General features: G+C 42.2%; 1 protein-coding gene across 1 annotated transcript in view; it reads right to left on the bottom strand.

Annotated features, from left to right (window-relative positions):
* ENOSF1 (enolase superfamily member 1) overlaps window positions 1-26351 on the bottom strand; it is a 60755-nt gene that overhangs the window by 7846 nt on the left and 26558 nt on the right. Inside the window, exons 9-12 of the mRNA XM_063451504.1 lie at window positions 18381-18415; window positions 11510-11597; window positions 10299-10433; window positions 1367-1408 (exon numbers count right to left, since the gene is read on the bottom strand). Of these exons, the coding sequence (XP_063307574.1) occupies window positions 1367-1408; window positions 10299-10433; window positions 11510-11597; window positions 18381-18415 (300 nt within the window). The remainder of the gene's footprint in view (window positions 1-1366; window positions 1409-10298; window positions 10434-11509; window positions 11598-18380; window positions 18416-26351) is intronic.

A 26351-nucleotide genomic window follows, 5' to 3' on the forward strand; every position in this document is an offset into this window, starting at 1 on the left:
GCAAAGGTATTTCAATTACACTAAATAAACCGCTGAATCAAATACATTTCAGGTGTTCATGTCAAAAACAAAATTCATCATCTCCTCACAGCAGCCAACACCCTCGTTCCAGTAAAATGGAAAAATCCCAATACATCGACGATCAGAGAATGGATTCACAGTAGACGCGCTTAAAATAATGGAAAATATACAAGCCTCTGTTACCCACAAATTGTCCCTCTTCCAAGAGGTGTGGGAGCCATGGACAAGATTCTTGTCCAAATCTAACACTGCCCCATGACACCTCAACCTAGAAACTCTCCACCACCTACCGGTCCACAAGACAATTGGAATGCCAACAGCCTAAATACTCCCCTTGATCTCCTCTTGGTCTTCCCCCCTTCCCATCCCCCCTCCCTCTCATCCCCTCCTCTCCCCCCTGCTCCTCCCTTTCTCTTTTGCGATATAACTCACATACTCACATACTCTTAACTCACAGGCAACTACTAGCTGCTTAACACAAAGAGCCGACTCGGGAGACCTACAGCCAGCCCATGAGCAAGATACCCCCACTGTAGTATCTGCTAGACCCATGCTGGCCCGAACTCGAGCAAGTAGCCACCACCTAACCAGGAACCTTGATCACAACCAACCCATATTGATAAACTTGAACTTACCCATACCGTCCTTGAACAGAAGGTAACCACTGAAAACAAATACAACATACTGTAATACGGGTTACTCCAAACCCACCAAGCTCATATAATTCAGCATAGGGGAATGTGAAACCCGCACAGACGCCAAAATTGTTGGGCAATTACACAAGTAACACCACTCCACCAGAGGGTACAACGTCCATGGTTCATAATGTACTACATGATATGTTTACCACCACAGTATTGTAAAGTGACACCAGCACTAGAGACCTGGGCATCACTTATCGCTTTGGCAATACCCCCTAGGTCAATACAATACGTTTTCAAGCAACACACAACTCTCTTTGGCAGTAGGTACCTGACAGTTAACCACAGCGATTTCAATGAGTTATGTAATGATGTATAATACGCTACGACCCCTGCGTGGGTCCCCTTTCCTTATGTAAACGGATTGTATGTGAGAAATGCAAATCACCCCTATATGTATTCATGTGATTTCCTTTTATGTAAACAATACAAGTTTATAAAAAAAAAATCATAAAAATATAAGTTCAGTCTGCCACTTCACTAACTACAAAGGCATTTGAAGTCTCCTTGATGAATGTTGGACCCTTAGGCAGCAGCTGTTAGCCTTTTTGATTCTTTAGTCCCATAATCTGTTAACATTTTAAAACCCTGTCAGCAGTCACGCACAGTTCACCTTAATATGGTAAAGTTCATAGGAAACTTACTTGCTCTCCTGTAGCGACTCCAATTCCTAAAGGTGATAATGCCTAATTTAGAAACAGAAATTGAACGCATTTTCAAGCATTTAAATAAAATGTACACTTAGTCTTCAGAGCCAAACTATACTATGAATGATAACATAACACAAATATAAAAAATACAGGTTCAAATTATTCAGTTCTATAGAATATATAGGGTGCTCACTGACATTTGTCACACTCCTATAACTCTATAGGATGGTAGAAGGTTCCCTTCTATACTGATATAATCCATCTCTGCCCACGTAGATCCAGTTTAAGAATTTAGTTTCTATTAAATTTGAAGATATTCCACCTAATTCACTTAAATAATTATTCTCTCTGCTTTGCCACCACAGCATCCTGTATAGAATGTAAACTCCACTACAGTATTAGCATCCACAGTGGAGAAAGGAGTTGGACTACCAGAGGTCCAAGCACCTAAAATCCTGTAGTAAAACTGGGAGCAAGTCTAGCATACTTACTAAGTGCATTGTGTTTGGTTCAATAGTACCATGGGGAAGTACACATTGGTATATATATTCAGTTTGTGATCTGTTTGCCATTATCAATATTTCATACACATTCTTCAGCCATTCAAATATAATATAGACATAGTAAAGTATAAGAAATCCAGATGTTTGGACTACATCTACACTGATGATTTGCCTTCGTTCAGACTTTAAGAGCATTATGGGACATGTAGTCCGCAACACCTGGAGTGCCAGAGATTTCCTATAGGCCTTTCAGAGATCAGAGAAAAACGCAAAGAACCAAAAGTTCTATGTCCCTGTGTAGCATCCGTGCACACAACCCCTTGTTCACCAAAAACAGGGGGGGGAGTGGTAGCGGGTGTCACACCAGAACGAATGTACCGATATGAGACTCCAGATGTCTCAAAGGGGCTTAACCCCAAGAGAAAACAGAACAACGACAATTAAATATGCAAAGCAGTCTCAGTGTGAAAGTGAGACTACTTGCATAGTCTGGAAATATATACAGCGCGGTCAAAAATCCAAAATCTGACTGTCAAAATAATATGGTCAAAATACCCCTATCAAATAAAGTATATACAGGTGATCCTACAATCCCTTGCCAGTCCAGACTGCTATAGCTCAGGAGATAATTATGCTTAATCAGTATCCTCACTCAGCCCTAATAATAAGCTTTATTGTGATCTGCTATAGGGATATGAGTGTCAAATAGCTAAATCTCCATAGTCTAAACACCCTAGAAATGTCAATGTTAGAATAAATATATGCTCAAAAATTGAGCCATGTCCATTGCAGAGAGAGAGATAGAAATTAGCAGAAAAAATTAAGCATCAGTCAAAAACAGACTGATAATTATAATTAAGAAAGCCTCTCTCCCTGTAAAACTAACTAGACAGGCAAAGGAAAGAAAATAAGAAAATAAATTAAGTGGTGATCATGGTGCTACAAACACCAGTGCCCAGTGCAGGAAAGAACGCCCAACGTACGTTTCGGTGCTTAGGAGATGCACCTTCGTCAGGGGCCAACATAAGACTGATAGAAAGTCTCTTAAATACCCAAATGCCAGAAAACCTGAATACCTTGTGGCCAATGACGTGTGGGGGTGTGTGTTCACAGCTGAATGTGATATCCAGGTTATCCGACTACAGCAGCTTCAACCACGTATTAACGTGGTGATTGTGAATGAGTCCGAGACCGGTCACATAACCCTCTGTGCCGCGCGTCACGTGACACGTCTTACACTACCCTATGTGGGCGGGGCCAAAACGTCAACCCCACTTCGCTCCACCCATCATGTTAACATGGGCGTACCGAAAAACGTCCGAGCAAAGCTGAAATATATATATATAAAGACGAGCCAGAAATGCCCATCATGTGAATATGTGCCAATATATACATGTCCATACCTAACCAAAGACCTATAAGGAGTATGTCAATGTAATGTAATAAATAAAGTATCCGGTCTCTAAAGGATGCCTAAGGGAAAATGTACAGTAGGTAATCATGATAAAGCAGAGGTACTTATAAATAGGGATGTAATGATGCAGGAGGGATAAAAACAAGTCTATATATATATGTTGCAACATAGGTAAAAATGTCCAAAGCAGTGGTACATCCAACCCATATGTACCCCCTACTATATTTAATATAAACCTATATCCAATAGAATCTAGATGATAGTAGTTCCCTAATGAGGGTATACCCTAAGGCATTTAAAAGAGGCATTGGGAGATGTAATCAGCCAGCTACAAGCTGAGGCAAATAAATAGAGGTATAGATATTATGGAGATAATACATCCATCTTCTTATACCAGGTAGCCTTCTAGGTATGGTGGTCATTCTGTGGCATTCATGTCAGAGTGATATAGAATAGTGATCCAATATAATACAAAAAAGATAAATAAATTATAATAATATATACACATAATGAAACAAAACACACGCTCTATTTACAAATTTACAAGTATATCAGGCCAATTAAAAGTGTCTAACAAAGTACACATGTACATACTTAACGTACAAGGAACAGGGACACCGGTAAGTCAATATTTCTCTACGGTGTCAAAAGTCTGAGATGAAAGGTGTATATGAGAAACCCTCATTTAAGCCAGAGGGAGACAGGGTTTTAAGCTTATAAATCCAGAAGCTCTCTCTTTGGAGTAGCTTCTTATCCAGATCACCACCTCTTGGTCCCAGTGTAACCCTCTCAATGCCACTAAATCTGATCCCTTCAGGTGAACCATCATGGTACAGTTTCAAATGTTTAGAGACTGGAGTGTCAATTTGTCTTCTAGGGTTAACTGAGTTGACATGTTCCCGTATTCTGAGTTTAAAGGGCCGGAAGGTTTTTCCCACATATAGTTTTTTACAACAGCAGGAGAGCAGATATATAAGACCCTTGGACTGACAGTTAAAAAAGTTTTTTACTCTGAATTCCTGTGTTCCTAGGGAGTCTGAGAATGTTTTAGAGGGTCTACGGATAAACCGGAACGCCTTACATTTCCCACATTGATATGTCCCTACAACTGGAGACTTTAGCCATGATGTTTTCTGCGGTGCGCTTTTTAGGTGGCTAGGGACCAATATATCCTTAATATTGCATCCCCTTCTTGCTGTCACCGAGGCCCTAGATGTAATTACCTTGTATAGATGTGGGTCCTGATGCAGAAGGGGCCAAAATCTATCCAAGATTTGCATAATTTGGTGCCAGCCGGCATCAAAATTCCCTATGCATCTTATAACTTCCTGTGTTGCCCCTGAATTATGTTCACCCAACAGGTCCTTACGGTCCGACAGAAGAGCCCGTTTATATGCATTCTTTAAGCATCTATTCGGGTATCCCTTTTGTTTGAATTGGTGTTGTAAGGCCTTGGCTTTTAGTTTGAAGTCGTCAAGGGTAGAACAGTTGCGTCTGAGGCGCAAGTACTGACCAGTTGGGATCCCTTTCTTTAGGGAGGGGGGGTGGTGGCTTGTCCAATTCAGTAAGTTATTGGTTGCCGTTGGTTTGCGAAACAGGGTAGAGGTGAGGAGCCCTTCGTCTGTTAGTGAGATGGTGAGATCTAGAAAGTTAATTCTATTACCGCCAATTTCACTTGTCAATTTTAAATTAATATTATTGGAATTGAGAATGTGAACGAATTCCAAAAACAGATCAGAGGTATCTGTCCATATGATTAATACATCATCGATGTATCTTTTCCATATGTTGATGTGCTTTGTGTATGTAAAAGATACGAAGCATACACTAAACATCATTGAAGGAATCAAAACCAGTGGCGATGCTATCTTATGCAGCCTCGATGTGGAGAGCCTGTATAGCTCAATTCCACATGAAGTTGGCTTACAACATATGAAAGCAATTTTGGATAGCAAACCAGTAGTTTCACTACAACACAATAAATTTGTCCACGATTTGATGCAGTTCATTCTAACGCATAATCACTTCATCTTCCAGGGAAAATACTACCACCAGGTGAGGGGCACGGCGATGGGGACGGCTTGTGTCCCATCATATGCCAACCTTCACCTGGGGTGGTGGGAGACCACAATGGTATTCACTGAACATATGGTAAAATACACAAAGCACATCAACATATGGAAAAGATACATCGATGATGTATTAATCATATGGACAGATACCTCTGATCTGTTTTTGGAATTCGTTCACATTCTCAATTCCAATAATATTAATTTAAAATTGACAAGTGAAATTGGCGGTAATAGCATTAACTTTCTAGATCTCACCATCTCACTAACAGACAAAGGGCTCCTCACCTCTACCCTGTTTCGCAAACCAACGGCAACCAATAACTTACTGAATTGGACAAGCCACCACCCCCCCTCCCTAAAGAAAGGGATCCCAACTGGTCAGTACTTGCGCCTCAGACGCAACTGTTCTACCCTTGACGACTTCAAACTAAAAGCCAAGGCCTTACAACACCAATTCAAACAAAAGGGATACCCGAATAGATGCTTAAAGAATGCATATAATTGGGCTCTTCTGTCGGACCGTAAGGACCTGTTGGGTGAACATAATTCAGGGGCAACACAGGAAGTTATAAGATGCATAGGGAATTTTGATGCCGGCTGGCACCAAATTATGCAAATCTTGGATAGATTTTGGCCCCTTCTGCATCAGGACCCACATCTACACAAGGTAATTACATCTAGGGCCTCGGTGACAGCAAGAAGGGGACGCAATATTAAGGATATATTGGTCCCTAGCCACCTAAAAAGCGCACCGCAGAAAACATCATGGCTAAAGTCTCCAGTTGTAGGGACATATCAATGTGGGAAATGTAAGGTGTGCCGGTTTATCCGTAGACCCTCTAAAACATTCTCAGACTCCCTAGGAACACAGGAATTCAGAGTAAAAAACTTTTTTAACTGTCAGTCCAAGGGTCTTATATATCTGCTCTCCTGCTCTTGTAAAAAACTATATGTGGGAAAAACCTTCCGGCCCTTTAAACTCAGAATACGGGAACATGTCAACTCAGTTAACCCTAGAAGACAAATTGACACTCCAGTCTCTAAACATTTGAAACTGTACCACGATGGTTCACCTGAAGGGATCAGATTTAGTGGCATTGAGAGGGTTACACTGGGACCAAGAGGTGGTGATCTGGATAAGAAGCTACTCCAAAGAGAGAGCTTCTGGATTTATAAGCTTAAAACCCTGTCTCCCTCTGGCTTAAACGAGGGTTTCTCATATACACCTTTCATCTCAGACTTTTGACACCGTAGAGAAATATTGACTTACTGGTGTCCCTGTTCCTTGTACGTTAAGTATGTACATGTGTACTTTGTTAGACACTTTTAATTGGCCTGATATACTTGTAAATTTGTAAATAGAGCGTGTGTTTTGTTTCATTATGTGTATATATTATTATAATTTATTTATCTTTTTTTGTATTATATTGGATCACTATTCTATATCACTCTGACATGAATGCCACAGAATGACCACCATACCTAGAAGGCTACCTGGTATAAGAAGATGGATGTATTATCTCCATAATATCTATACCTCTATATATTTGCCTCGGCTTGTAGCTGGCTGATTACATCTCCCAATGCCTCTTTTAAATGCCTTAGGGTATACCCTCATTAGGGAACTACTATCATCTAGTTTCTATTGGATATAGGTTTATATTAAATATAGTAGGGGGTACATATGGGTTGGATGTACCACTGCTTTGGACATTTTTACCTATGTTGCAACATATATATATAGACTTGTTTTTATCCCTCCTGCATCATTACATCCCTATTTATATGTACCTCTGCTTTATCATGATTACCTACTGTACATTTTCCCTTAGGCATCCTTTAGAGACCGGATACTTTATTTATTACATTACATTGACATACTCCTTATAGGTCTTTGGTTAGGTATGGACATGTATATATTGGCACATATCCACATGATGGGCATTTCTGGCTCGTCTTTATATATATATATTTCAGCTTTGCTCGGACGTTTTTCGGTCCGCCCATGTTAACATGATGGGTGGAGCGAAGTGGGGATGACGTTTTGGCCCCGCCCAAATAGGGTAGTGTAAGACGTGTCACGTGACGAATACGTCAGGTGGCATTGACGTCACGTGACGGGCGTCACGTGACGCGCGGCACAGAGGGTCATGTGACCGGTCTCGGACTCATTCACAATCACCACGTTAATACGTGGTTGAAGCTGCTGTAGTCGGATAACCTGGATATCACATTCAGCTGTGAACACACACCCCCACACGTCATTGGCCACAAGGTATTCAGGTTTTCTGGCATTTGGGTATTTAAGAGACTTTCTATCAGTCTTATGTTGGCCCCTGACAAAGGTGCATCTCCTAAGCACCGAAACGTACGTTGGGCGTTCTTTCCTGCACTGGGCACTGGTGTTTGTAGCACCATGATCACCACTTAATTTATTTTCTTATTTTCTTTCCTTTGCCTGTCTAGTTAGTTTTACAGGGAGAGAGGCTTTCTTAATTATAATTATCAGTCTGTTTTTGACTGATGCTTCATTTTTTCTGCTAATTTTTATCTCTCTCTCTGCAATGGACATGGCTCAATTTTTGAGCATATATTTATTCTAACATTGACATTTCTAGGGTGTTTAGACTATGGAGATTTAGCTATTTGACACTCATATCCCTATAGCAGATCACAATAAAGCTTATTATTAGGGCTGAGTGAGGATACTGATTAAGCATAATTATCTCCTTAGCTATAGCACTCTGGACTGGCAAGGGATTGTAGGATCACCTGTATATACTTTATTTGATAGGGGTATTTTGACCATATTATTTTGACAGTCAGATTTTGGATTTTTGACTCTACCGCGCTGTATATATTTCCAGACTATGCAAGTAGTCTCACTTTCACACTAAGACTGCTTTGCATATTTAATTGTCGTTGTTCGCCTTTCAGAGATCGTATATGTCTATCATTGATGAGATGAACCTTTGAATATTCACCAACAGAGCATAAAGTCACTTTAAAAAAAATCAGAAAACCTGCTGTTGGGGTGGTCAGTAGGGCAAGATAATGATGGCTAATCCCTTACTTGTATTCAAAATTCAAGACTAAATATGTTGCTGGGTGATTTGGTTTATTATCTATGACTCTAAATAACATTATATTTTAAGGCATTTCCTAGGTGTTCCTAAAAGAGGGGCCTCCATTTTTAGTCTTCGATTTTGAAGCACTTACAACATTGCTCAGATTTAGTTGCATTAACGGAATACTGGTTAACCCCTTGAGCCTTTGAGAAAGTGAGCAATGCATTCCTTTGCTAGGCCCTTGGCACCTATGTGTTAATTTATTCTGAAGAGATAAATTACTGATTACTGGCCACACATGCCTTTTACAAGACTACAAATGTTAAACCTGGCAATTTGCTAGAGAGAAATAATTATTTGTTTGTGCAAATTGAAGTAATGAATAATGCTGAGATGTAAACAGACGTTCACTCAAAATGTAATTAGGCCGTTGGGAGTTGCAGTCAAACCCACAGTAAGCCTAGCAATTATTCCCTCCTTTCATCATGTGACCCTTTCTGGAACAATATCTCCCATTTAGTGTACTATAAAGGAACATTCTAATGTGTGTGTGTATATATATAAAACATCCAAATATTTATAACGGGTTCACTCACAGGACTTGAAACATTTTTAAATGATTTTAATCCAAAAGGTGAAGAACAATTACATCTGTAAATTAACTAAAATTTTGACCCCTGAGGGTATATATATATATATATATATAAATAAATAAAAAACACACACATACAGTATCTCAAACAAAAGTTTGTAAGTATTTTATTATATCTTTTTATGTGACAGCACTTAAGAAATGGCACTCTGCTACAATGTAAAGTAGTAAGTGTACAGCCTGTATAACAGTGTAAATGTGTTGTCCCCTCAAAATAACCTAAAACAAAGACAGTAAAGTCTTAACAGTTGGCAACAAAAGTGAGTACACTTCTAAGTGGAAATGTCCAAATTGGGCCCAAAGTGTCAATATTTTGTGTGGCCAACATTATTTCCCAGCTCTGCCTTAACCCTAATGGGTATGGAGTTAACCAGACCTTGCGCTCCCCCACCTTCCATTTGAGCATGCCCCACAGATGCTCAATAGGGTTTAGGTCTGGAGACATGCCAGTCCATCACCTTTACCTTCAGCTTCTTTAGCAATGCAGTGGTCGTCTTGGAGGTGTGTTTGGGGTCATTATCATGTTGGAATACTCCCAATCTGTGTGTGTATACGCGCGCAAACACACACCCGCACACATTCACACGTGTGTTCTTATCATCTTTAGATAATAAGAACAGTTATAATACTTAAATTCACTATTAAACTTGTCTTTATTCCCAGTCCTGGGAGAGTACTGCCATTCAATATCTCCACCCTCTGCATGCAGACACTGAACTTGCCTCATAAAGATGCATTGATTTAAGTAATCTCTGTGACGAGATGCTGATTAGCCAGAGCTATGTTTGACTTGTGCTGGTCCTGCCCCTGATCTGCCTCCTTGACAGTCTCAGCCAATTCTATGGTGAAGCACTGTGATTGGCTCAGACCACCACTTCTGATTATGTCAGCAGACAGCAGGCAAATCCGGGGCAGAGACAGCAGCTGCAGACTTAATTTCAAGTAAGATTTTACTATATTTAGGGAGACAATGGGCAAGGGGACAGGTGAACTAGATGCTGGTTTAAAACTATAGGGTTAGGAATACATAAGTGAGTACCATGGGACAATGACGTGTTTTTAACTTGCCTACACTGGAATATTCATACTGATACTTATTTCCATGCCATTTACTGAGGTGATTGAATAAAGATATGCTACTTGCAATTATATAAAGAAAATGAATACTTACCAAAATAGCATTTAGCATAATTGGAAATTAACTAACTAGGATCTACCTTTGAGATTGTTGCATGACCAAGGATGTCATCTGGTGATGTTGGTTCCTCAATCCATAAAGGTTTAAATGAAGCCAACTCAGACACCCATTGGACTGCTTCATTCACATCCCATCTCTGGTTTGCATCAAGCATCTAAAATAGAGGGAGTAGTAAAAAAATCACATGTGTGTTTAGTTCTGCTATGATTAGTTCTAAATTGATAGTAGCTGGATACATGATTACATATGGCAATGATTAATTTTGGTTATTTAATAAATAGTATTAATTAACTTTATATGTGATTGATTACTATAGTCAGGTTAATAGCTTGAAAACTATGAAGGATACTGTGTTCAGCAGATTTCAGTAGGGTGTGAAACTTAGCATTTTGAGATTGGTAGCTAAAACAGAAAGACCAATGCATATACTTTTTCCTCCACAGCTGTAGAATATGCAACAGCAAAATGGAAAAAAGGCCAATTACACCAAATAGCACAATCCAATGGGCATCTTCATCACACCCAATGTAAAATGAAGTATCTCCCTGGACTGAAAAGGAAGGGAGGGCATGACTGCAGGCCAGCAGTAAAGGGGTGGCTAGGTTGTATACTTTATTGCAAAATGAAATATAAAGCAGTTCAGAGGAGGGGCGATATCAGTTTCTCAGTAAAGTTAGGAGTGAGATCGCGCTAATTTCCCGCCCCACCCTCCCTACAGTATTTTGACTGTGTATTGGGCTTGTTCTGGTATGTTTCTTGGTTCTGGTTTGTTCTTTCTTCTCGCTGTCACAGCTGCAGCGGTGTTCCTGGCCAGCGCATTGGTAATTGAAAGAAATTGATGAGTCAACTTGGGGAGTCGCAGCCTGCCGAGGGCCCTTGGCGGTAGGCAGGCGGATATGAACTCATGGACAAATAAGTGGTATCTGCCTGTTGGGAGAAGTCTCTCAACAGCTGGCAGTTGGATGGAAAGCTGGTCTGTGTTAAAATTAATAATGCTGTGGCCGTTGCCCTTACCCATAACTATTGTATGGTGTTATTATTTATGTAGGGCAACGGGAGGTGGGTTTTTGGATCAGCAGTAAAGAATGCTAAGGCCAACCATCTCTCATCCTGTTCATTTTGTTTTTTGACTTACAAAGCATCGTTTAAAACAGATGGAACAGAAAACATTTAATCACCATTGACAGTCTGAGAGAGAGACATTTCTGAACTTTTTACATTCATATTTACCATTTGGTTGTCAGGACCAATCATGCTTCTGATGAGCTTACATCTTCTCTTGTCATCTTCTAAATCTGCTCCAACTTTTACTTTAAACCTGAGAAATTCAGTTGAATGAACCATAAAATTAGATGAAAAGGGTTGAGTTAAAAATATATTTTTGTGTTATCATCCAAAAAGTGCAACAGTCAGTGTGGCTACTAAGACAAGCAGTGTTTCAGTGTCACACTGCATTGCTGTACACCATTATTTTTCAATGTGGACTGTGCGGGTCACAGCCAGAGGAGGTGTGGCTAGGACTGCGTAAACAGAAACAAAAGTGACTTAATTCCTAAATGGTAGAGAATTGAGCTTTGAGACTGCAGAAGTATAGTCTTTGCACTAAAATGGCTTCATTAAGCAATCAAGTAGTTTTGTGCTTAGAGTGTTCCTTTTAAACATTAATTAAATTAATATAATAGAGGGTTTTATGGGTGTTTATCTAATTATAGTATAAATAATTTACTTTTCAAGGTAGCTTGTGGTGATAACCTAAATAATCTTTTATGTAAGACACCTTATTTATAGCAGAAAAAAATACTGTATTTAGTCGAATCTATGCGCACCTTTTCTGGAAAACAAAGTTTCCAAAATTTGAATGTGCATTAGATTCGATGGCGCATTACATTCACGGTAAAATTCTAAATTTTCCAGAGAATTTCATTCCGGCGAATTCACACAGACTAATTAAAACGTTGAATTAAAACACACACTCACTGATAGACATATACATATTCTCTCTCACACACGCAAATTATAATTTTTATTTTTATATAAGTCCACCCAGCCTCCCTACCTTTGGGAGAGCTGGAGTGGATCATGTTCAGTGGGGATCCTTTCCCTGGGATCCAGTGTGGGGATTGTGTAATCTTCGTTCTCTTCCAGCTCTGCTCCCTTGCGTGATGTTTAGTGATGCCAGGGCCAGAGTGACGTCAAAACCTGGCTCCTGGTCTCACTGCAGAGCGTGTGAGAGAGCAGTGCTGGAAGATAATGTAGATTAGAGCTTCATCGCCACCTCTGCCTCCACCTCCATTCCCCCCCCCAGATACTGTTTTTGGGCATAGAAGACACCTATCATCTGGGTAAGCAGGTGTCTACTTTGCCTTAGTGCACAGCCAGCCTTCCCCTGGGGTACACGTACCACTGGTTGAGAAACAAGGCTGTACATCGCAGTACATTGTGAAGATTTTGTCAAACATTCAGATCTTCCAAAGTTGTCCCAATTATTTGTAATAAACATATTTTATTGAGTTTTGAATATAAAATACAAATGTACAATACATATCTAAATAAAGGTGGCAAATTAGAAATAAACATAAATTAAAATGAAATCTGTAACAAGTTCACATTTTAAATATTTATCATATAATGATAATTATTTAAACTTTGTCACTATTTATGTTTGTATATTATTCAGAAACATAGTTCACTGGCCATTTAGACTATCAGATGTATTAAATACATGAGGCTATGCATAATCATACATATGTAGTTTTTTTTTTCCAAGCACCATGACCACTTCAGAAATTTTAAGTGGTCATCGTGTCCGGGTCTGTATGTACAGCGCTTCGCTTTGGCATACCGAGTTTAAACCCTTTGCTGCTAGAGGTGTAACTCCACCTCTGGCAGGACAGAGTAATTGAGTCCAGGCTGGCTGATATCAGTTCTGTGCAAATTTTGATGCACAAAATCTAATTAATTGTCTGAGAGCAGTCAGCTGACACTCTCAGCCAATGAATGAGTGGCAGGATTGGCATCCAGCTTCTGCAGCTCTGCAGTAGCCGGATGTTACAAATCCCGCTTCACAAGAAGATAGCCAATACCGCAGATATACAGATTTACAGATATAGAAATTAATTATGCATGGTTTAACAAGCTGAACAACACGAACTGATCTTGACATTAAACCTGTCTCCATATATTTTGGTACACAGGGTAAGAAACTGGAAAGGACACGTGATGACTGTGTGGGTAATTGTTCTCATTCTGCTTGTATAAACATTAACAGTTTGGACCTTGAACATGCAGACATGCAGATTATTTCTATTATACATAGTGAATGGCTTATCTTTTAACTAATAACACGTTATAGGGTCTGATCACTAACCGAATAGCAAATTGTAGACCAAAAGAACTGCTATAGATAAACTACATCTTTAACCCCTTAAGGGCCAAACTTCTGGAATAAAAGGGAATCATGACATGTCACACATGTCATGTGTCCTCAAGGGGTTAAAGGACGTTTAGTGACTAAACATTCTCTAAAGATTTATTCTATCAGTTCTATACGATTCACTGCTTAATGAAGAGGACCATATAACACTTGAAAAATAGTTTGCAGTATCTATTTTACAATGACTTCCATACACTTGAGATGGCTACTTCATACATTTTTGGGTTTAAACGGGGCTGGCCTCAAACCTTTGGGTGCCCTGTGTAAAATGTAAGTTTCACACCTCCCAAGCATATCATCTTAGCATTATTATTTATTACAAAAAAAGAAATGTACAATTGTTTTTGATTGTCATTTTTTCAATGCATTATACAGATAATGAATTATAAAAAAAAAATAATAATAATAATAATTAATAAAGTTAGACTTCCTTAGGTTAGGGATTATCAAATCAAGAATTGGCTTAAACATATGAGCTAATCCTAGTGCTCTAATTATTTACAAAGGGAATGGTAAGCTTATCTCAAACACCCTCGGTCAGCAGTGACTTCAGATATGTAGTTCAGCAATTAGTAAACATTTTACTCATTAAACAGATGACAAAATGGCTGTTAATGCTGACAGAAAGTACAGAATGTGTCATCCTCCATCCCCTGCGACCCCTGCGACCCCGGTATGTATGCCAGTGCATGCAGATGCACACACACTTAAAGGACCACTACAGACATCCCGATCACATCAGCTCAATGAAGTGGTCTGGGTGCCAGGTCCCTCTAGTTTTAACCCTGCAGCTGAAAACATAGCAGTTTCAGAGAAACTGCTATGTTTCACTGAGGGTTAATCCAGCCTCTAGTGGCTGTCTCATTGACAGCTGTTAGAGGAGCTTCCGCGTTTCTTAGACACTGAACGTCCATAGTAAAGCATTAAGTAATGCTTTCCTATGGGTGGTTTGAATGCGCGCGCGGCTCTTGCCGTGTATGCGCATTCGGAGCTGAGAGGCGGAAAGATCCCCAGCGCCAAGGGAGTCCGGCGCTGGAGAAAGGTAAGTGCTGAAGACACACACACACACTCTCACGAACAGACGTATACACACTAGCTAACAGACACATACATTTACTGACAGAGACACACTCAGCGACAGACATACATACACACTCACTGACAAACACACACTCACTAACAGACATCAAACAGACACACACAAACACACTCAGTAACAGACACAGTAACACACTCACTGACACTCACTAGCAGACACACACACTAACACACACACACACACTCTAAAACACACACAAACTAACACTAACACACACACTAACCCTGACACACACACTAACACTCACACTCACTAACACACACACTATCACACACACTAACACTCACACTCACTAACACACACTCACACACACACTATCACACACACTAACACTCACACTAACACTCACACTCACTAACACACACTCACACACACACTATCACACACACTAACACACACACTAACACACACACATGTTTTTTTTTAATATAATCCCCCCAGCCTCCTTACCTGTGGGAGAGCTGAGGGGATTCCCTGGGATCCAGTGGTGTCAACCGGGAGGCTGGCAGGCAGGCGGGCGCGAGGGAGCACTCTCCCCTGAGTGCTTCTTCTTCAGCTCCCTCGCACGTCGCGTACTGATACCGGAGCCGGAAGATGAGCTGAAGAGGAAGCACTCAGGGGAGAGTGCTCCCTCGTGCGCCCGCCTGCTTGCCAGCCTGCCGGGTGACACCAAGGCCAGCCTCGGGGGGCCCTGAGGTGGCCGGGTCCTGGGCCCCTAGGAGCAGAGGCTGGCCATAGTGGCAATACATACCGGGTCGCAGGGCAGCCGGGCCCCCAGGTGGGCCGGGCCCGGTCGCAGCCGCGACCCCTGCGACCCCGGTATGTACGCCACTGCTCCCAAGGATCCCTATTTAGGAGATGCAGTCCCTATTTTGGGCCCAAATCCCTCTGTCCCTCTTTTCTATGAGCTCCATATTGTTGGTGTGTCTGAGTGTATAACAGAGCTCCACAGCTATAATACTCACAGTAATGTGTCTATTACAATAAATGTGTTTAGAAATCAGTCTGTTTAAATCAGTGGTAGTCAACCTTTTTCTAACTACCGCCCACTAATGCATCTTTTTGGTTGAAAAAATTTCCTTACCGCCCACCAGTTTTCGCGCAAGTGCGGAATATTTTTTTCGAAAGGAGGGTGTTTTTAAAAAAATAAATGTACGTACATTTATCTTTTTATTTGCAATTAATGCATGTTTATAATGTTTTTAACTTTATAAAAAGTTTAATGAGAAAACAATAAAGTAAATTGAAATTACCTTTACTAGTGATTAATGAGATCCTTGAGGTTGTAAGGAACAAACGAAGGTCTCCTCTTTCGGTGATATTCAGACGACTTCTCTGTTTGCGCATAATATGATTTCTCATCTGTGCGTCAGCTCCCCTCTTCTCCCTCCTCAATTCCCCTCCCCACCTTTTTTCCCCCTTTTTTTTAACCTTCCTTATAGCAATGCCCAGTAGGAAGGCTGAGCTAGGTATCCCACTATAACAGACTGGCACACATACATACAGACACACATACAGACAGACAGGCACACACACACACACACAAAGACATACATACAAAGACACATACACATACAGACAGACACAAGAAACAGACACACATACATACACACATATATACAGACAGACACACACACGACACATACATACACACATATATACAGACAGACACACACACACGACACATACAAAGACATACATACAAAGACACACACACACAAAGACATACATATAAAGACACACACACACACAAGACATACATACAAAGACACACACACACAAGACATACATACAAAGACACACACACACACACAAGACATACATACAAAGACACACACACACACACAAAACATACATACAAACACACACACACACACAAAACATACATACAAACACACACACACAAGACATGCATACAAAGACACACACACAACATACATACAAAGACAAGACACACATATATACATACATACACACAGACACAAACAAGACATACATACAAAGACAAGACACATGTATACAGACATACACACACACACACACAAGACACATACATAAGACACACACAGGACATACATACAAAGACAAGACACACATATATACAGACATACACACACACACAAGACACATACATAAGACACACATACAGACACACACAAGACATACATACAAACACAAGACACATGTATACAGACATACACACAAGACACATACATAAGACACACACAAGACATACATACAGAGACAAGACACACATATATACAGACATACACACACACATAAGACACACACAAGACATACATACAAAGACAAGACACATGTATACAGACATACACACACAAGACACTTACATAAGACACACACAAGACATACATACAAAGACACATACACAAACAAACACACATTATATTTAAGTCACCCTCCTGTTTCCTACCTTTAAGGTGCAGGAGGGTGACTTTCCCTGGGGTCCAGTGGTGGCTCAGGTGCATGGGAGTCAGAGTTCCAACTCTGACTCCCTCCTCCTCCTTCCTCCCGCGCGGCTCTCTGTATGCTGGGAGGAGTGACCGGGGAATCACTTCCTCCCAGCAGATTTGATGTCATCACAGGGGGCCCGGTCGCGCTGTTAAAGCGCCCAGCGCTGACCGGGCCCCCTCACAATCCACATCCATCGGGTGGCCCTGACAGCATGGGCCACCCGATGGACCCCTCCATATGCGGCCCCGGCGGTTTGCCGCCGGGGCCGCAAGTGGTGATGGCGGTACCCAGTCACAGTGGTACCGCCGGCTCGCGCCCGCCCGCCTGCCCAATTTATAAAAAAAAAAATTGAAAATCCCTACCGCCCACCTGGAATCCTGAAACGCCCACTAGTGGGCGGTAGGGACCAGGTTGACGACCCATGGTTTAAATAATGTACATTGTTCTTGTTCCAATATAACAATTTATGCAATTAAAATGTAATTAGTAAATCACCTAAAATTTCTCAGAACAGCATCACCCCTGGCCACACCCAAACTCACACCCTTGAAATTAATATGTCCCTGTTTGTCTATTTGGAATTTTGAAAGGTATATCATTGTGTGCTCCTCTCAATGGCCCCTTGTTCACCCACCTCCATGCTCTCATTATGTATCCCTTTCCATAATCTCTCTTTGTGTCCCTTTCTGTGACCTCATTGCGTGTCTCTTTCCATACCCCTATAGCTTGACACAGGGCACCCCTAAGGCTTAACCTGGAGTTGAAATCTTAAAGCCAAGCGGTTTAACCCCTTAAGGACCAAACTTCTGGAATAAAAGGGAATCATGACATGTCACACACGTCATGTGCCCTTAAGGGGTTAATAGCTGCGGATGAAGTAAATTGTCTATAGGTATATACTTGTTTAGTATAACATTCTTGGAGAACTGTGAAATCACTATCTTTTTGGGATGCCATGTCTGAGGTAGACTTCTTTATGGTCATATATATATACGATATAGATACAGGTAACACACAACAGAACTTTTCAGAATACAAAGAGGAACCAAAATTCAGTGTACTTGAATCATTCAAAATAATAATATTTAACTCACCTCGTCCAACCATCCTTCAGTGCATTGGCACATAACTAAAGAGATAATAATATTGATAATGAGAGTAATCACAACAAACTGCTAAAGGAATAGTTAGTTTTGTGCCAATAAAGCATTTAGTTATGAAGTAAGGCAATTTATCAATTTATGTCCAGCTCTTGTTGTATGCTATGGAAACCTTCTGTATTGTAGTGAAAATGTCTCGTCAATAAATGTTTAAAGATCTGGAAATAGTCAATATGAATGCTTGCGTAATCAAGATACACTATATTAAAAAAGCATTTATCAAGACAATACAATCATTTTGATAGTTTGAAGTCTTCACTCACAAACACATATTAATTCCAGTAATATAAACTGCGGAGTAATTGATTAGTAATTAATTTTGCAACGTATCCCTTATGGATCATAATTCAGCCACAGAGTTTTATATAACTTCATTATAAAGCTAACAAGGAAATCTTTTCCCATTAAAATCCTATATTATTATTATTATTAATAAAGCAACAACAAATACCACAGCTCTGTACAATAGTTGGACTAATAAACGAGCAGTTGCAACAAGGCAAGTTGGACGCAGAGGAACAGATGGTGCTAAAAGCCCTGCTCAATCCAGCGTACATTAAAATATATATACATAGAGGGCGTGTCCTAGCCGCGCATGTGATCGGACGTGCTTACCGGAGCTCTCCCGGACCGCGGCACGAAAACGGCTTCAAACAGCGTGTAAACCTTCCGAACACAAAAAATTAAAGCAAAAAACGCTCAATTCCCTCCTGGAGAGGCCGCAAACCTTGGAGCTGCAAGAACAAAATGGCGCCGACGGGCAGCAAACACCAGACCCAGGCCCAAGCCCAGACACAGGAGACAGCCAGCAAGCACCTGGCAATCCTGCTACAGATGCCTCTATCAGGCTGATTATGAAAGAACTACAAACCTCCTTCAAAGCAGACCTCCTGCAGATGACTGCTGATATCAAAGCAGATATACATAGCATGGGGGAACGCACTACCCGCCTGGAGGAAAGAACAGAAGAACTAGTGGAGGCGCACAACTCAATGGCAGATGCATACTCCTCCCTGAAAAATAAGGTCAAAGAACTAGAAGAAAAAGTGACGGACCAAGAAGACAGGAGCAGGCGGAATAACATCCGAATAAGGGGCATACCCGAAAATATCACACCTCCAGACCTCCCCATGTATGTCAAAGACCTATTCAAGGCCTTAATCCCCTCCCTGTCTGAGTTTGACCTCATCCTGGACAGGACACACCGGCTCCCCAAGCCCAAACACCTCCCCCCGGACACCGCCAGAGACACCATAACCAGGGTTCACCACTTTACGGTCAAAGACAGAATTATGCAAAAAGCTAGAACCACCAACCCATGGCCAGAACCATACACTAACATCAAGCTCTTCACAGACCTCTCCTCGGCTACCATGACCAAACGCCGTACCTTTGCGCCTGTGACAGAGGCGCTACGAAGCGCGAACATCCCCTATAAGTGGGGCTTATGGTCAAGAAGAATGGCTCTATCCAAGTCATCACTCATCCCGAAGAAGGCAAAAGACTGCTCCAAGAGTGGGAAGTACCGATCCCATCCAAAAGCCCGCAGAAAACACAAATGAAGGCCCAAGCTCCAAAGATATCTACCAGGGAATGGTCCCGAGTGCCCAGACCCTCTCACACACCGGCAGAAATGGAGTCTTCACCGACCTGAAAAGTCTATAGACTGTTCTCACACCACCAAAACCAAGTGGACTTTTCATACAGGTTTATTCTTATTTTGCGTTTCAATTTAATGCACAACTAATTTTTAACTTTATATATATTGCAATGTTACAAGAAGGTTGAAAACGTATGCCGCGGAGGGTGGATCACACCCGGTCGCTGCGTGCTTGGACTCAGACTATCGTAGATCCCGTTCCCATCAAGATCTCGATACTCTAACCCCGAGAGGTATACCCCCAAGGCTCCAGTAGCCATATTTCTCCGTTGCCTAGAGCATCCCTCGTCACCGAGAGGTGACACACGGAGTATTGTACATAGTTTCCCCCCGTTACCCCTCCCCCCTTCCCTTGTGAGTACACCCAAAAGCCCCCTGGGACCCCGCTGCCTAAGGGGACAACACATCCTACGAATACAATATGGTTTGTTTGGGGAATTGAGCAAAAGGGCTCAATTCCCCAAACAAACGTAGACTGGCCATACAAGAAGCGAAGAAATGTGGTGCGCTAGTAGCATTCTTCCAGGAGACACACTTCAGGTGGAAAGATAGACCCAAATTCACATCCAGATGGTTCCCCCACGATTTCCATACATGTTACACAGCCAAAAAGAGGGGTGTTTCCATTTTAATAAGTAAAGAAGCGATCTTCTCCTTGGTCCGCAAGATCACGGATAGGAAAGGGCGATACCTAATACTACAATGCCTACTTAATAATACACCGTACACTCTAGTTAATATATACGGCCCAAACGATAATCAACATGACTTTCTAACTTCAACCCTGGCAGTAATTGATATGTACAGATATGGGGAGGTAATAGTTGGAGGCGACACTAATTTCCTATTGGATGCCAAATCTGACTCATCCACTGCCACAGGTCTCTCATGAGGCACTATGCGACAACGAACTGCCCTAGCAACTAAGGCATGCACTACGCTAACCTCCCACCACTTAGTGGACCCTTGGCGCATCCTCCACCCCACAGAAGTGGATTATACATGTCATTCCACGGTGCACAACAGCTACTCACGCATCGACCGCTTTCTCATTCCTGCCACATTGATGCCGAAAGTGGTAGAGGCTTCTATCGGTACGATGTCATGGTCCGATCATGCGCCTATCACCCTTAGCATCAATGAAACATTCCCTAATAAAGGGAGAGGCTCATGGAGACTAAATGAGACACTTCTGGCAGACCCCTCCATAGTTACACAAATCACCACAGACCTCCAGCATTACTTTGCGGAAAACATGACACACGACACCTCTGTAGAACAGCTTTGGTTAGCACACAAAGCAGTCATCCGAGGCAGTTTCATAAAACACGCCAGTAGAGCCAAAAAGTTAAGACTAGCAGAATACAACGCACTGGTTTCGCAGATTGCCACACTGACACACTCTAACAAGCGAGACCCATGCAAGAACACCCAAAACACCCTACTGGCTCTCCAAAACCAATTGAGAAATATAGAACTAAATAAGACAAATTATCTCTTGCGCAAAGCTAACCACAACTTCTTTGCCAATGGGAACAGGGCAGGTGCCAAATTGGCCTCCCAATTAAAGGAGAAAAAAGTCGCCTCCAAGATTGCCTTCCTAATCAATAACAAAGGGGGGAAGGTTTTGAATCCACAAGATGTTGTAGACCTGTTCGCACAATACTACGGGGAATTATATAATTTAAAAAATGACCCCAACATGTTCATACCATCAAACGAAGACATTGACAAATTCCTGACAGGCCTCGACCTACCGAAACTACAAAACGGAGACTGGGACTTGCTCCAAAGACCCTTCTCCCCTAGTGAACTCACGGAAGTTATCTCCCAACTTCCAGCACACAAATCCCCAGGCCCTGATGGTTTCACGAATGCCTACTACCAACAATTCTCCACCATCCTTTCACCACACCTACTAAACTTTATGAACCACTGCGCTACCAAAGGTGCACTACCAGATGAAACACTGCTAGCCCACATTTCCACTCTCCCCAAACCTGGCAAACCCCCCACCATATGTAAAAACTTCGGGCCTATCTCCCTACTTAATGGAGACGCCAAAATATATGCCAAACTTATCAGCAACCGCATAGCCCCTCTCCTCCATAAACTAGTACACAATGACCAGTCAGGGTTTATAAAAGGCCGGCAAGGGTCAGACAACACCAGGAAAATCCTAAACATGTTAGCAACACTTGATGCAGGCGGCACAGAGGGCCTCTTTCTAGCACTAGATGCAGAGAAGGCTTTCGACCGCTTGAATTGGATTTATATGGCCAAAACCCTCAGCAAATATAACTTCCCTGAACCCACCATTAAGAGTATAATGGCATTATACCACAATCCAGCAGCCAGGGTCTCACATGGTGGCTTCCTATCCAGCCCCTTCTCCATCACAAATGGCACCCGACAAGGATGCCCCCTCTCCCCCCTGCTATACATACTGGCCCTCGAACCACTGGCATGTAAAATTAGATTACACCCTGAAATACAAGGAATTCCTATACGCAACACACGGTACAACTTAGCCCTATTCGCAGACGACATCTTTGTGGCATTAACAGACCCCTCCCAGTCATTGCCCCATATGCTGACTCTCATACAACAATTTGGAAAGGTATCCTACTATAAACTAAATCAAGATAAAATCCAAGCCCTACCCGTTAACCTGCCAAAAACCCAAACAGACGTCCTCCGCACCACCTACAACTTTGACTGGAGATCTTCATCCATCACATATCTAGGGATAAAAATCGCACCCTCTATCCCAGCCACAGTAACACTTAACTACACACCACTGTTGACACTCTGCAAAACAGAAATGAACAAGTGGAAACACACCATGATATCCTGGCTAGGGAAAATTAACGCATACAAGATGATGATCCTACCCCGCATCCTCTATGTCTTCAGGATGCTTCCCCTCAAAATCCCCAACCACTACTGCAAAACACTCCAAAAACTATGCAGCGCATTCATCTGGGGGGGCAAAAAACCTAGAGTGTCCATGGCACTACTGCAAACGGCAACCCGCTCCGGAGGTGTAGGCCTCCCTAACATTAGACAATACTATAGGGCAGCAATCCTGACCTCTAGTGTACTACTGCACACACCGCCTGACACGATCCAATGGGTAGACATGGAGAGAGCACAATTTGGCAACTATTCACTCACTGACTACTTATGGACACCCAAACAGTTAAGGACCCCGCGCAATGATCTCTTCCCTACCACCCAACTCACAGTTGCAATGTGGGACGAATTCATGGGAGCCATGGGTCACAGCGCCTCCTTCCACCCCAGGGCACCCAAATCGACCCTCAAGGCAATAGTGCCAGGCATACCACTACAAGACTGGCACGGGGCGGGGATCAAAACTATATCTCAACTGATGACTGACAAGAAAGTAACACCCTTCCCGGCCCTGCAATTAAAGTGGCAACTCCCTAGCAGAGCCACCTTTTCATACCTACAGGTGAAAAGTGTCCTACAAGCACATGCTGTAACCCCGCACAGCCTAACACCTTCAGTACGAGTCGCCCCCTGCTTACTCATTGAAAGATGTTGGTCCGCACCTACCAAACCCAAAGCACTTTCACTATGCTACAACGCGTGGCAAGAACTTATGCCATCCAAACCACACTCACATAAAACACATTGGGAAAGGGATTGCAACTTGACCTTATCAGACAAAGAATGGCTCTCTGCACTAAACGGGCTGTCCAAATGGACAAAGTGCTTCACACACATAGAAGCCCACAGAAAGCTGTTGTACAGGTGGTACATGACACCAAACAGACTCCACCAGATATACCCCAAGTCAGACCCGAAGTGCTGGAGATGCAACTCAGCTACAGGCACATTACATCATATGTGGTGGTCCTGTGGAAATATACGACCCTTATGGGCCACAACGAGATCACTCCTAGACGCACTAGACATCCCACAATTTGAACTGACGGCATCAATCTGCCTATTGCTACTACTTCCAAAAGACCTAAATCCAGGTCAAAAACAAATAGTGGCGCTAGTGCTACTAGCTTCAAGAAATCTCATCACACTTAACTGGAAATCAAACAACTGCCCACTTCTGTCACAGTTGACAGACAAAGTACAGCAATTCTACTTATACGAGAGGATGTCAATTTCATCCCCGACTAAAACGCAACAGTTTGTGGCTTCTTGGGATAAATGGGTAGAAAAATTTGGAGGTATAAGTGAAAGAGTACAGATGCAGACAGGAAAAGACAGAAGGGACGATGAGAATTAGTCCCGATCTTCCCCCCTGGCCCCCTTTTGTAGTACCCTAGTCATAGAAAACGTCATCGGTCACCAACCAATGGTGATACTCACACACCCCCCATATCCCTCTGAATACCTTCCCAACCCACAAGTTTCCACTCTCCCACCACAACCCCCCTACTTAGTGCTTGACCTCAACTACAGGCTCTAAGGAGGCAGGCGAGACAACACTTGCAAGGTTACCCAAATGTTAGTATTGCAAAGTCAAAAGCAAGGATGTTATATACGGTTCTCACATACTAGCAGTATACCTTAAAATAACAAATGTACAAAGACTAAATTGTACCATACATATGTCTGTATCTTTATTGGTTGTATAATGCTACATCACCATTGTTGTCAAGCCGAATGTATCTCATGTTTGAATAACCCTCCCACTTTCTTTTTTCTGTACCCCTAATACCCTTAACCAACAAAAACCAATAAAATACAAATTTGAAAAAAATATATATATACATAAAGTAAAGTGGTGTGGCACTCTTGGGGAAAGAAAAGCATGGGAACTAATGCACCTCCAGGTACTCTGTGGTCAGGGCCGGATTAACATAGGGGCTGATGGAGCTGCAGCTCCAGGCCCATGCCCATAGAATAGGCCTATTGATTTAAAAAAAAACACTTTTTTTTTTAAAAACACACTACTCTTAGAGTTGCCACCTGGCCGGCACAGCCAGTATTTGAGGCTGCCTGGACAGTGCCATTATTGCAATAATAGCGCAATACAAATGACAGTGTTTTTTGCAGTATAAACGGAGATTAATCTGCTATACCAGCGCTGGCCAGTAGAGGTCACTGTGTGTGGAGAGAGACAGGGATAGGAAGTTACAGCATATCCTTGCCTCTCTTTACTCATTAATCCGCGGGGGAGCTGCTACACAGCATCTCCCAGCCTGCATAGACAGTCTACATCTCAGGTAGTGGGATGGGATGGGGAAATACTGCAGGGAGACATGGGGACACTGAGTCACAAAGGGACACACTAGAAGACATGGGGACACTGAGACACATGGGGAAGCTGGGAGCCAGTGTTCCTGGTGTCTCAGTGTCCCCATGTCTCCAAGTCAGTGTCCCTGGTCTTCTGGTGTCCCCATGTCTTCCAGTGTCCCCATGTCTCCTAGATTCACCATGTCTCCTAGTGTCACCATGTCTCCTAGTGTGATAAGGACACAGCCACTAGGGGACACTGGGATACATAAGGATGCTGAGACACTAGGAGACATGGGGCACTGATACATAGGTGACACAGACACTAGGACAATGAGAGAAATCCATCTATACAGCAGAATCAACTGGTAAGTAGTTTTTTTTATTTTACAGAATTTTCTCCTATGTCACTCCTTGTGATTTCCATTTTTTTATGTCACGCATACTAAATGAATTATGCATATTAGTAAGGTCAGTATTTTTTTTCCAAGAAAGGGGGCAACCCTAACTACTCTTATTCTTGCTTAAGTATTGAGACACATATTCTTGCTTAAGTATTGAGATTTAAGAGGGACGTATGGAAACAACACTTGTGTGGACTGGCTGACAATGAAATTAGTCAAGGTAATGCTGACTTTGGTCTCTCTAACACTGTGGCATGTCCCCTTTCTTCTACACTCACATACACCTTGTCTCTGTCCCAGACTATGTAAGGAGACAAAGGGACATGTGAGTGCTCGGGGACAGTCCTTAGAAAGCATAGAGCGAGCGTATCATTAGACATATTTATGCCAAGCTCAGGGTGCTGTCTGCATAGTATGCCCTTAGTTGGCCAGCATGCATGATTGTCAGGCAGCCTGACATGCATTCATGCCAGGCTAGCCTTTCAAATCTTTGGGCAGACATGCCCCCTTTTGGGCATGTTCGCCCCTTTTGGCAGGTTACGCGATTCGTGTCACAGGCACACCCTTTTACCCCGTCCATTGATTTCCTGCTTCACTTGACACTGCATTTAGGGG

The sequence above is a fragment of the Pelobates fuscus genome, chromosome 4, assembly GCF_036172605.1.
Source record: "Pelobates fuscus isolate aPelFus1 chromosome 4, aPelFus1.pri, whole genome shotgun sequence".
Lineage (NCBI taxonomy): Eukaryota > Metazoa > Chordata > Amphibia > Anura > Pelobatidae > Pelobates > Pelobates fuscus.